We start from the raw sequence: 13,346 nt of genomic DNA, 5'->3' as shown, positions 1-13,346 counted from the left end.
GGCAGCTGATGGGGCTGCCAAATGGGAGCTGGGTATGTGCACTTGGGGCCCAGAAGCCGGGGCAGGCCCAGGTAAACGTTTAGGTGACATCAGCAGGTGGATGGCCCTGGAACGAACGGCATGGCCAAATGCAGTAGTGTTGGGCAGAGAAGAAGGGGGCCCGGAACTGAGGGCTGTCTGAGGAGGAGGAGCTGTTGGTCTTTACCCTTAGAATTGGAGCCACAGAATATTTTGTATCGGTTACGTGTTGTATCTTTGTTCAACTGCATTATAATTCGATGGGGACTGGGACCACAGTTACTATCATAATTACGCTGATAATCATAATAGTGCCTCAATTCCTTTGAACATTTCTGTCTCAGACACTGTGCTATGTGCATTGCGGTTTTAACCTTTAATCTCTGTCTTCTTACTGCCTGGGGAAGTGTGATTATCATCTCCATTTTATGGTTGGGGAAACTGAGATACGTGGGGGGAAGAGACGCAGATCCATCTAGTCCCAAAGCCCAGAGAGTTTCCACGCTGTTACTTTGCTAGAGCTCGGCTCTCCGTGGCTGGGTGGGGTGGTGGGTTTGGACAGGGGGTATTGACGCCATCTGAGCGTATGCCATGGTTTCTCACAGAACCGGGCCCAACTGGCCCACAGTCACTCGGGCATGTGGTATGTGCTGAGTGGTGTTGGTGTTCCTGACGATCCATGCACACCTTCCACCTGGTTCCTCATGATCTAGAAGCCTGACCTGCAGCACTCCTGACTGGGTCATGAGCAGTACAGTTGGTCTACAGCTGTGACCCTGTTTCCTCAGAGCTTACTGCCTGCAGGGTCAGCAGCACACGCTCTGCCCAGTGCTCTCACCTCTCACTGTGGCATGTGGACACACAGCTGAGGGACCCTTCACAGTCATGGTTTTTCAGTGGCCAGGAGTGGCCTCTGACAGGGGCTCATCACAGCCAGCACTTGGGCTCTGAGACGTGACCATAGCAGTGGGGAGCGGAGTTCACAGGGACTAGGGAGTTCACCAGGGACTCAGCTGGAGGCCGACCTGCATGGTCCTTAGAGCTCTTCCAAAAGGCGTGGTCCACCGGGGGATGGGGAGGGGTGGTCTGGTTCCTGTCGGTTCCTGTCGGTCTTCCCTGTTTTCTCCTTCCTGCCTTTCCTGAGTCTTCCTCCACAATGGCCTTCTGATCCATAAGCTTATTTATCCATCTGTCAGTTTCCTCACCATCCCATGCTGCTCTATGTGTTGGGAATATGGCTATGAACAAAACAGTTGACCTTGTGGCCTTTCCACTCTGTTATCTGTAGCTGGGAAATTTAAATTTCCTGAGTTCCCTTGTCAGGTTTTGATGGCCTCAGATAGCCTGCTTTCCAGGAACAATTCCATAGATTTCTGGCTTGGGTCCCATCCTCTGGTTAATCAACTTGGGGCTCTCAGGCTATCCTTAGAGAGAACTCAGGACTTAGGCATTAGGCATGGTGGTCTGCCTTTCCCCTCTAACCAGCTGACACATTCTGAGTACCTGCCCTGTAGTGGTCCCTGTGACACGCCCCCAGGCGGGGGGGTGTGTGTGTGGGGTGGGGTGGGGGGGTGGGCAGGGGGAGGGATGAAGTGATTCAAACACAGCCCCTCCCTCCTTTGGGAAGCCCAGTGGCCAGAGCAGAGGCATGCAGGCAAACTGTAATTGCAGGCTGAACAAACAGCTGGGGACTCAAAGGAGGGAGGAGCAGACCTCTTCCCAGAGAGCGAGGTACCCTTGGTACACTCCTGAGCAATTCTAACTGTGAACTGTGCCCCTGCAGCCAAACCCTCTTTGTTTGTGTGTTTTCCTTATGAGTCTCAGAAATTAAACACATACAAAATAGAAGTACCCCCTAGTTCTTTTTTACTCTGATCTTTTCACTGGCATTGTTACCATCCTTCCTGAATCCTGGCCAAGTATGGGTATGCATGACCTTGTAGCATGACCTTGTAGCTGTTTAATTTCCCTGGCAAAGAGCCTTCCCCCGGCCTCTGGACCCTCCTAATCATTCCTTGCCTACTGAGCCTTCACGTAAACATTGTGGGATATGGGCCCCCTGCTAGGGACCTCTCCAGCCTTTTTCTCTTTTGGCACCATTGGTAAATGGTTTGCCAAAAAAGATCCCAATTTTGGAGTTTAAAAACTGGGATGGACTCCCTTCTCCTACAGCGGTGGCCCATCTCACATGTTCCTTAGGATAGCAAATACCACCGCATGTCTAACCTGAATTCTCTGTGAGACTGCCCTGTTTGAAGCTTAGAGGTACAGGATTCCTCGTGAGCTGCACACGCTGCTGAACACGGAAGTGTTCAGTGCAGGTCAGGAAGGGGATCTGTGTGGGCCCATCAGCTCTGATTGTGTGTGGGTGAGTGAGAGACCAAAGCCGAGCTCTGGCTCACACTGCAGGCCTGAGAAACTCAGGAAGAGGCAGAGAGAGCTTGGCATTTACTCTGAGCCCACAGCTCCCCAATTGCCAGTCAGCTGAGACTTTGCATGTTAATTTCACGTATTCACTTCTCTTTCTCCCCTCTGGGAATTCTGTACTTGCTTCACTTTTTGGGGGGTTGTTGTTTAAAAAAAAAAAAAAGAAAGGCAGCTCTGCCTTGTTCACATGCTCAGAGATCCTCAAGGGCAGGCTGTGCCTTGTTCACATGCTCAGAGATCCTCAAGGGCAGGCTGTGTCTTCCAGCTCCCCTGAGCATGGCAAGTGGTTGAGGATCAGGGCTGGGCAGGAGACTGGTGTCTCAGGCCACCTTTGCTCTCTGGTCGTTACTTCTGCACCCACAATCTAAGAAATTGGGGCAACCACAGCAGCTGATCCTCTCACCTCTGCACGCTGCTGCCAGGTCCAGCTTCCAAGGGCACCAATGGTGTCATGTGCTTGGGAAGCTCCAGGATGCGGTCCATACTGTTCTTGTGTCATGCAAGGCTGTGCAAAGTAGCTCACTTTGATTCCCAGGCACCTTCTCCTGCTCCAGGCAGGCCTGGTTCCTTATTGCCCCTCAGTGTACCATACCCACGCCTTCCTGGGATGCCCTCACACCTCCTCTCTCCCTGTCCACACTCACTCCGGGGGGTCCAAGGGACCCCTCTCTGCTGGTCCTGTCATGGAACTGGCTATATTGCTCTGCTTTGGGCTTCTCTACATACAGTCTTGGAGTGGGGGCAGAAAGCTTTTTTTTTTTTTGAGGTCCTTTTTTATGAAGTCCTTTTATCTAATGACCTCTCATCAGGACATGCAATTTCAGGTTCCCTGTTGTGCTTTTAGATTCTGCCTTTTAGACTGGAAGATTCCCAAGGTTGGGAACTAGGTTTCGAGCCCAAGAGAGTAAAGAAATGGGCTTTGAAATCATATTTCCTTATCTGTAAAATGGGGTTAATAACATTCCTATTCTACATGGTTGTCATGAGGACTCAGTGAGTTACTATGTGTGAAGCTGGGTGCCTGGGATATAATGAGGACTTGCAAATCTCTGTTGCTCTTATTATCCTGATAATGACTAAGCTGGGTGCCCTGATGGGACATCATTGAACTTTGTTAATGGACTGAAGACCGGGACTTCAGTGCCCTCCCAACAAGGGTAACCCGGAGCGAGCAGAACTCTTACACTGGGCAGCTTCCTCTTCCCCTTACCTCGTCCTTCACCCTGGCCTACCAGGGCCTCCGCTGCTGAGGAAATAATTACGGCCTGAACCCACTTATAAGCAGGAATGCAGGGGGAACGATCCAGGGACAACGCAGAGGCTATTCTTACTGAAGAAGGTGTGAATTGATGAAGAAGAAAAAAAAGAGAAGATAGGAGGGGGGGCCAACCTGGGAGGGCCCGTGCTGACACAGAGTCTCCGTCTGAGGCTAGCGTTACCAGGCCCTTGTATTTGCTCAGCGCTTACAGTGCTCAGATGGGTCTCACATCTGCCAGCTCACTTTATTCTCATGACACGTCTCCGGGGGGAGGCTCTATTAATCCCCATTTTAAAGAGGAAGAAATAGTAGCTCAGAAAGGCAGACTACCTTGTCCTTGATCACACGGCTCAAAATTGAGCTCAGAGTGAAAAACAGGTCTCCTGACTCACAGTCCAGCTGGTAAATGATCTCTCCTGCATCAAAGAAGTAATGTTATGAGAACGAAGTGGCAGCCGGGAGCCCGTGGGAGCCAGTCGAAGCTGAAGAGGACAAAAGGTGTTAGCCATTCCAGTCAGGTGGCAATGGGGTCAGTCGGGAGCCAGCCAGACACGTGCCCCTCATCTGTAGATAGCATCCAGAGGACCACTGTGCCCAACCAGGAGACCAAGGTGCCATGGCCATGACACTCACTAGGTTTCATTGCTGGGCTGCCCTCTAAGTGGGGAAGGGGCTTAGAATGGTAACACCATTGCAGGTCCCACTAAAGAAGCTGAGCACTGGCCCCCCCCCCTTGCCTCTGAGCCAATGAGGGTGCAGACTCAGCAAAGGGCCACCACAGCCAACCCATGATGAGGGTCTTCAAGTCCCTCTGATTGGAATCAATGTCCCTCTCCCTCTAGGCCATAGCCAGTTATATTCCTGCCCACCACCTTGGTGATTGATGTCCTTCCGTCTTCCTAACTAGATTGTGTGTGTCTGAAGGGCAGGGAGCAGCACACCCTGTATCTGTTCCCTCAAGGGTCTGGCCCCACGCTCAGCACATAGCAGGTGTGGAATACATGTCTCATGGGATCCAGGTTGGGCATAATCACACTCCCACTCCCACGGAGGGCAGGAACTCTTCTATCCAGCCATCCTTGTCTAGCGCCTCCCAGAGGCCAAGCCCGGTGTTGGGTGCTGGGATACAGAGCCTGGTAAATGGAGGGGGGTGGCGGGCTGCTCTCAAGGGCTCTCAGCACTCTCTTGCTGGTGGCAGAAAGGAGAGGTGGGCTCCTCACCCCCCAAGTCTTCTAGTTTTCTTTGTTTGCCAACTATGGTAGCTCCAGATCAGCTGTGCAGATTTATGCACAAGCCAAGGGGACACGGGTGCAATGTTTTACAGTAGGATAAAGGGCTCCTCCAGGATGTTCCCGAGCCCCTAGCAAGAGCGTTCTTTGTCCTGTTTCCCTTGATCAGCCCCTTTTGTGCAGTCCTCACGGGAGAGGACCCAGCCTGGGTCCCAGAGCACTCCTACGTCACCCTTGGCATAGGCAGCATTCAGAGGGGCAAGGCAGGACCCTACTTCTGCCACCTACTCTTCTCAGCCCAGCTGGGGTCCCAGCCAGCACGGCATCCCACCCGGGAACGCGGGGACGGTGGGGGTTGGGGGGCCTCGCGCAGCTGCAGGAGTCTCGCGGAGCCGCGTGTGTGCTCGAGCGCGCGCGCGCGCGCGCGGAGGGGGCGGGGAGGGCGGCGCGCGCCCCGCGGAGGCCCCGAGCGCCTTTCCCACACCTCGCGCCTCCCCTGCGGTCTCTTTTCTCTGCGTGCAGTAGCCAGATCCACGTGTGCAAAAGCGTGTGTGCGCGTATGCAGCAGGGAGACCGTGTGCCTCGGGTCGGACAGGCCCCGTGTGCACAGGGGGCGGCGGCCAGCTCGACAGTGGCCGCGCTTCTTTCCTCCTCCTGTCCTCCCCAGCCCTTTCCTCTGGTTTCCTTGGGTCGTTGGTACCTCCAGCCATTCCCCTTCTCTCGCCGCCCCCTTTTCTCCCGTGGAAGAGACCAGCGCCTTCCGATGAAGGTTCTGGTTCACCCCCAGCTCCAGAGCCCTTGACATTTAGCGAGGGCTCGCGGCGCACTGGTATAGGCACACAGCAGAACGCTAATCCTATTAAAGATAGTGTGTCATTGGGGAGGGGGAGGCTGCCCGCCCCCCCGGCAAGCCCGGTGCTCATTGGTCGAATGCAAAGCAGGGGGCGGGGCCGAGGCCCCGAGGAGGGGGCTCCGGGCGATATCGGAGTCGGGAGTCGGGGCTGGGATTTCGCAGGGAAAGCCCAGCGGTGGCAGCTGCGGCGGATCCCTCGGCACTGCCCGCCGCGCGCCCGGGCAGCCCAGGGCCGGCGAGCAGCTCCGCAAAGTCGCGGAGCGAAAGGAGGAGGAGCGCCAGCAAAGTGGTCGGGCTCCGTGCTAGGGCTGGGCAAAGAGAGGTGTGCCCGGGGACCTGGATCCTGGCGCCCTTGTGCCTCGCGTGGAGCGGCCAGTGCACCCGGGAGGCGAGCTGACGCTCTGGAAAGAAAAATCAAATTGCAGCCTCCCCAAAGACGTTAAGTTACGCAGACCAGCCAGTTCCCGGAGAGCGTTCGCGAGCGCGCGTAGAGCCGAAGCCGCGCCGTGCCGTGCCGCGCCGCGCAGCACCGCAGAGCCCTCCCGGGCCAGTCGGCTGGGAGCGGGGCGCCGTCCGAAAGGCAGCGGCCCCTGAGCACGGGGTCTGGCCGGGAGTGCGCCCCGGTGCAGAGAGGGGGCGTGCAGGGCTCCGCCAGCCCGCCTGCAGCCCGCGCCCGACTTGGGTGCCCCCTCCGTCCCACTCCGGGAGCGATGCCCCCCGCCCCTCGCGCCCCCCGGGAACGACGCGAGCATGGAGAAGTCGAGTAGCGAGGATTCTTCGATCCACCGGAGTCCATCTTTGGACAGCAAGGACTCGGACTTTGCCAAGCCGTCCACCTCGGGCCGCCCGTTCGGCCGCGGCTTCACGGCCGGCGCCTTCTACGGCACCGCGGGCTCCCGGGGACAGAGCCGCGCCGAGGCTGGCGTCAAGACTGACAAGTACCATGCCCCCAAAGGCAGCAAGTACGTGGTGTTTTACCTGGACCTGTCCTTTGTTTTTCTCCTAGAATTTAAGAAGTGCAACATGGCCAGGGGCTGCCTCTGCTGCTTGAAGTACATGATGTTCCTCTTCAATTTGATATTCTGGGTAAGTCCTTGCGTTTCTCTCTCCCTTGCCACCTCTCCTCTTCGCTGCTTACCGTCATGCTACCGTCTTCCTCCGTGGTGCTGCATTGCCCTGCTTTCTGCACAACGGTAAGTGTGGGGTTTTTTGTTGTTTTTTTTTTTTTAAATCGTTACCCCCCCCTTCATTCATCTTTCTCTCTCCTCGGTGGCTGAATGGAGGCTCCAACTTGCCAGTCTTCCAGGAGAGACTTACTCTACTCCTAGGTGGCTGGCAAAGTTTGCCACCACCTCCCTCCCCTGTCAGAAACCCATGCTGCAAGTGCCTCCAACTGGGTAACCTGCAGAAATAGGTGTGGGGCCAGAATTTTTAACAGCTGTGACCTTGAGTCGGAGATAGGCACAAGTGTGGATGATTTTCGAGTATCTTCTTGTAGTCTTCCTGAATATACAAGAAGACAGTCGGCCGCGTTTTGTGGGCATGAGGTGGAGGGGTGGGAGGGATGGTCGAGGTCACGTCCTCTCACTCCTTCAGTGAGTCCCGGGAAAAGGAGAGGAGCCCCTGTCCCAAGCCAGGAGGCACATTTGCTAGCCTGCAGATCTGCCCCTGAGTGTGGGAGGGATACTGCCATCGGGTGGCGGACAGCTGCTTTTGAGGGATTGCAGTGGACTGGGCAGGGAGCAGGCTGGCCATGTGCTCCCACCATGGAACGCCAGGGAGCCCTCTCAGGCTCCCGGAGCCCCCAAGACTGGAAGGGACAAAGGGAGTGCCCCATCCTTGGTGAGAGATTATTTTCTAGAGAAGGTATCGGTGGGTGGGGCAACTTGGAATAGCTCTCTGTTCTCTGTGATTCTGAAGGCCGCGGGCACACACGTGTGCATGCGTGCATAAGGAACACAAGTTAGGCAAATTTTAAAACTTCTTAAATTTGTGTGTCATGGCTTCTTCATCCCAGCTGCTGCCTCTGCCTTTCTTTGCCAGAGCCCCAGCGTCGTCAGCACAGATGTTTGGCTCTGCCCCAGGGCCTGTCCTCCTGCCGGCTGGAGGCTGTCAGCTGCCCAGGGTCCAGAAGGAGCCCTGGGGGCAGGAGAAAGTCATTCACGGTGAAGCTGGGTAGAAGCCGTTGTGCTTTGATGTTCAGCACCCGTGTGAAGTGACCTGCTTTAACTGACAAACTTTTTTGGGTGTGCGCGTGGGATGACTTTTCCCACAGAAGGAAAGAGCTCAGGGCTGGGTGGGAAGAAGACGGGATCTAGTCTTGGTTCTGTCTTAGCTTCTCTTGTGACCTTGGGCAAATCGCTTTATCCCTTAAGCACTGGGTTTCCTTTCTAGTCTGGGGCAGGGGAGGCTATTGTGATGGCCTCCCTCATGTCTGACCTCATTAGTTATGGGGTCCTGCATCCTTTCCTTCCCTCTGGGGAGGGAGCCCCCCTCCCAGCCTGGGGCACAGGCCACTGCTTCTCTTTTGAGGAGCCCAGTTTGAGATTGTTTGAGTTGGATTTCCCCAGATGCCTGCCTGGTCTGGGGCCCTCCGGCCACCACCGCTGTTAGGATGTTACCTGTCCTGTGGTGAGGGTTTTGTGGAAACCGGGGCTGAACCATTGGAATGTCAAGAATGATTTCACGGCCGCTTTTGGGCAGGTGCTCCTGGTCCTCCGACTCATTTGCCAGCATCAGTGTCAGCCAAGTGGTGGTGTGTATTTGGTGCCTGTGATTTACACGAGTGCTGCCTACACTTTCATTGTGGAGTTTCCTTCTCTGCCGTTGTTCATAGTCTCAACCTACCTTTCTGCCTTGCCCCACTCTGCATATCTTACCACTTACTAGAAAGCCCTTGGTGGGGCAGCTCAGGGCCTTGGCCAATACCGCCCACTTAGCAGCCCTCCTCCCCACCCCCACCCCGCCCCCTGCTGGCCAGAGTAGATATAACTGCTTGTGGCTCCTTTCTTCAGCTCCGTCCCTCTACTTGGTTTCCATCCTCCTCACACCTGGGCACAGGGGTCCCGGCCCTGCACGTTGTAGGCACTCATTATAAGTTTGTGAGTGAGTGAATGGACGGCCAGAGTGGTAAATCCACATCTTCCTGTGTGGTAGGGATTCCCGAATCCCCCCTGTTAGGGAAGAGAAGTTAGTTCTCAGACTTGCCTGTGATGAAGGCTCTCCTAGCAACTTAGCTGTGGGGCGACAAGGAACTCTTTTCATCTTCCCTTAAGAGCTTGGCAGAGGTTAATGAGCTGATTGATGGAGTGGCTTTCTTATTTTTGGTTATAGTGAGGAAACTTGCTGTCGTTTCCTAATTAGGAGGTACCTACCAGCACTCTTTTTTACCAGGTAAGGATTCTCTTTCTCTGAATCATTGACTTTTCTGATTGCTTAATATTTTCAGAATTCCCATGACATGCTACGAGCTGGGAGACATTGGATCTCAAAGACCCAGTTCTTTTATGCTAGTCACTCGTGAAATGATGAAGTAAGACGTAGACCTTAGGAAAGGTGGAAAGTTAGCAGAAGAGCAATGGATGCTCGTGTGTGTAAGAGTGTCTGCCACTGTGTTCCCTGGGAGGCGGACAGGGCGTAGCTGGGAGTTAGCCGGGATTTGGGCATGGGGGCAGGTCACTGCGCTTTACCTGCAGGCAGGTGCTTGGGCCCGATACGAGGGAGGGAGCAGAGGAAAGAGCCAAGTCGGAAGAGAAAGGGTGAAGGTGTTTAGGCCAAGGGCAGGTGGGCTGGTTGATGAGGCAGGACTCCTGGGACACTTCTGTTGCTTTACAGTGCACACAGGAAGACTGGAGGGGAGTGAGAGGGTAGGGGTGAGGAGGGATGCCGAGCTGGTCAGAGCCTGAGCCCTTTGGGACCCAGAGCAATTGTTAGGACTTATGTAGCCATCACTTGTTCTAGTCTTATGGCTCAGATCCCCAAAGGAGGCTTTTCTGAGGCATTAGAGTTGAACCTGAGGCCTGCAATCAATAGATAGAGATCTTCCTATAGATCCTGGAGCCTACCTGGTAGTTCTCCAAGCCCGCTGCTGCCGCCACACCCCCCTGCCTTCACACTGCACCCCCTCCTGGGCGGGAGAATCCTGGGTCCCATCTACTGGGTGGAGCTTTGAGGGTACTGCCATTAGTGAGGTCCTGGGCGACATCATTAGGGGCAGGAGGGGGGCGGGGCTATTTGGCCGGTGCTCCTCCTCCTTACGAAGAAAAAGACAGGTGACTTACAGGCTGCTGGGCGCGCCTGCCTATTGGGGGCCGGGGTGGCATCCCGGTTTGCTCCTGGCACCACTGACTTCAACCAGTTGGTGCTAGCCATGTTGGCACCCAGGGCAGCATTTCTGAGGGCCTGAAAGAGATGCTGGGGCTAGGGGAGGGGGGATCAGTGGCCGTGTCAGACTGAGCCCCATCTCCTCGTCCCCTTCGTACCTCGACCTGATCCTGGGGCCTCATCCTGATTCTGGGGCCCTCATCCTGATCCTTGGGGCCAAAGAGAAGGCTGGCTTCTTGGTAGCAGGGAGATAGGAGGCCTGACTTGGGACAGCAGTTTCTCTCCATCCTGAGGGGCCTGTACACCAGTAATCAAACCCACCCCAGGGTGTTCTCCCAGCAGTGGAAAGAAAGCGCAGGGCAGCACCCTCCATCAGCTCCATCCCTGAGTCCTCCCAGGGCCATCTGGTGGAATACCCTAGGGAGAGATGAAGTGAATCAGAGCCCCTCCAGGAGGGCAAAGGAGGCTCAGAGCTTTAAACCCTGAGTAGGGGAGAGAGAGTGTGTGGGGGTGGGCTTTGGGTGCTGGGGGCCTGTGTCCCCTTCTCAGCACAGCAGACCGTGATCCCAGCCCAGCTCCTCCCAACCCAAATCCAGCTCCTGTCTGATAATGGAGGGGCTGGGGATGGGCCTGGGGTTGCTGGCATAATTGCCACTCAGGATAATGGTCACTTTTCATGCTTGCCAGCAGAGCTGTCCCATCACTTTAAATCAGGGCTGGCAGAGCAGTGACATTCCGGCTCCATTGGAAAGTCTATTCCTTGTGGGTTGCTCTCTTAATAAAGGCCAATTAGCCAAGGAGGCAGTGTTCAGTGTGCCTGCTGGAGCAGGGGAAAGGTTGGGGCAGGGCTGCCACGGGTAGGGTGCTGGGTGGACACCCTGATTAACCTCCCCTGAGTGGGGTCAGGCCTTTGCCGCTTGGCCCCTCATAGGCCATTCACTTGCCTTCTGGGTGCGGGCAACTTGGTTAAGGCTCTCTAGCCACAACTGAGGCTTACGTTCGTTACTGGCTTGGCTGCATCGTGAGTTCCTCTGTGGGCTCCTTGGTTCCCCGCCGGTCCATGGTGCCCAGGACACAGGTGTGCATACAGCCGGTGCTGGATGGCCTGGGTGTCCTACGGAGTCTGTGGGAGACCTTCTGTCTGGGAAGGGAAGTGGTAAGCAGGCAGAGGGGTCTCAACAGGGTCAAAACAGGTTTGGGACGTGACCTCTCCAAGCAGGAGGCTGGCTGAGCTGGGCAATGGGAGGCATTTAGAGGCTTCCTGAAATGCTCAGGTGTGAGGCATCGGGCTGTCTCCCCAGAGCACCCTGGCAAGTAGGCCTTCTGGGTGGGTCAGGCAGGGCTCTGCTTGGGGAAAGGGGGCTGGTGCTCCGAGACCCCAGAACGTGGCTGTGAGGGAATGCCAGCTCCGTGTTCACTTCCTTTCCAAAGCATTAAAAATTAAATTTCCTTGTCTTAATATCTATTTTTAAATCATGTCAGAGCCAGCACTAGTGTCAATCAAGGGGGGGGCGGGGAGGAAGAGGAAAGAAAAGAGAAAGTCCCAGCTGAACCAGGGTGAGCCCTGTCACCATCTTGAGGGAAGGGCCACAGGTCTGCCCTCACGTTGGCTGGCCTGCCAGGGAAGAGCCCAGAAAGCACCACCGACCTCTTCTGAGGATGGGGGCCTCGCCCTCCCTCTGCCGTGCCTCTGTGTGCCTGGCTGCCCTTGGCTGAACTTGGCAGCGGGCTCTGGGGCTTGCTGGGCTGTTGGGGTCCCAGTTGAGCCCATTCACTCATGCCACAACTATTTACTGAATGCCCGCTGCGTGCACAGGAGCCTCCAGTTGGTGAGAACAGGCTGACTGGGCTTGCAGAGGGCAGATCAGTTTTCTCAGGCCAGGAAGTCGCGGAATTGAGAGGTCATCTGGACTGTCCTCCACCAAGCATTTGAACACAGGGCTCCCAAGGCAGGGGTTAGAGCCAGGCCATCTCCCCCTCCCCAGCGTTCTAGGGAGGGACAGCAGCAGGCCTGGACCCCACCCCCGGGTGGCCTGACTTGACTTGTCCTTCCCTGTCCGCCCCCCCCCCCCCGCCATCCCCATGTTGGCTGTCCGACTCTGCCTCTCTAGAATGTTTGTGTCCATCAGAAATAAAGGGGAGGGGAAAAAAACCAGTCTGAGTTTCCTAGTTTGGAAAAAAGTCTTAGTGAATTATGTGTCTTTTTGTTTCTTCTACCGAGAGGGCTGACTGGAGGCACTGTGGCTCTGTGCATTGATTGAGCACCTGCTGTAAGCCAGGCGGGCCCTTGAGCTGCTCAGAGTCCCACGGAGGAGTCAGATACACGAACAGTTCTAGTTCTGAGCAGTAGGTGCTCAGTCGAGTTACTTGATCGAGTAGTTAATACTGCTCGGTAGACAGAAACAAAGATAACAGAGTAGAGCCAGTGACCCCTGGATTTTGAAGGATGGGTAAGAGTTTGCTGGTAAGATGAGGATGGGGTTCCGGGCACGGGACAAGGGTGGAGAGAGACAGAGACAAGTTGATCCAGAGCCTGTGCCCGGGGAGAGCTTGCAGCCCAGTGGAAGAGACAGAGCCTCCTGTGCACGTGAAATGGGCTGAACCCAGAGCACAAAGGGTGCTGTCAGTCTGGGTGGTGCCAGTTGAGAATGGCTTCCGGGGTGGTGAGTGTGGTGTGGCTTCTGAGGACGAGGTGGCCCTGCCCTGCTGTGAAGGGTGCACCCCTGCTTGCGGATGTTCCTGACTTTGTCCCCAGGGCTCGGAGGAAAGGGGTATTTGTTTTTTCCTGCAGTGACCACCATGACAGGTCTTGCTGTGTCACTCAGCTGCAGGCTGTTGCTGTAGGTAATCCAGCTTACAGAGATGCCCCTGTCCTCCCCCCTCCTTCCGGCCTGTCCCTTCCAGCTGCGATATGCCCGCTTATTTGGTTCCAGTTAGGAAGCTTTGAAGCTGAGCTAAACCCGTCGGGCAGAGTTAAGTCTTCTGAGCCAGCTTTGTCCCTGCTCACATTTGAAAGCTAATCTGCCAGCAGAAGTGGTAGGGGGTTGGGGCAGGGACATTACAAGTGGCACGTGGTCCGGAGGGTGAGCAGACCTGCAGCGGGGGGAGCAGGACAGGTTAGAGGTAGGCTTGTGCCCCCTACTCTTTCTCTAAGTGGTCACGGGGCTTCAGATGATACCTGAAGTACCTGTGCTTCCGTCTGGATGGGCTCTACCTTCTCTTCCTTTGGGCTCCAGCA

The 13,346-nt window shown here is 55.6% G+C and overlaps 1 protein-coding gene across 8 annotated transcripts in view; it reads left to right on the top strand.

Moving 5' to 3' along the window:
• TSPAN9 (tetraspanin 9) overlaps window positions 1–13,346 on the top strand; it is a 196,679-nt gene that overhangs the window by 107,174 nt on the left and 76,159 nt on the right. For 7 of the 8 annotated variants that reach the window (XM_027594415.2, XM_027594414.2, XM_027594409.2 and 4 more), the window contains one exon: window positions 6,792–6,871. In XM_027594415.2, the coding sequence (XP_027450216.1) occupies window positions 6,809–6,871 (63 nt within the window). In that variant the 5' untranslated portion in view covers window positions 6,792–6,808. Of the gene's footprint in view, window positions 1–5,958; window positions 6,872–13,346 lie in introns of those variants that run through there. The other variant, XM_027594407.2, reaches the window with a different exon arrangement.

This window comes from Zalophus californianus, chromosome 9 (genome assembly GCF_009762305.2).
Source record: "Zalophus californianus isolate mZalCal1 chromosome 9, mZalCal1.pri.v2, whole genome shotgun sequence".
Taxonomy (NCBI): domain Eukaryota; kingdom Metazoa; phylum Chordata; class Mammalia; order Carnivora; family Otariidae; genus Zalophus; species Zalophus californianus.
The sequence above is the reverse complement of the archived record's forward strand: the minus strand, read 5'-3'. Positions and strand labels throughout refer to the sequence as shown.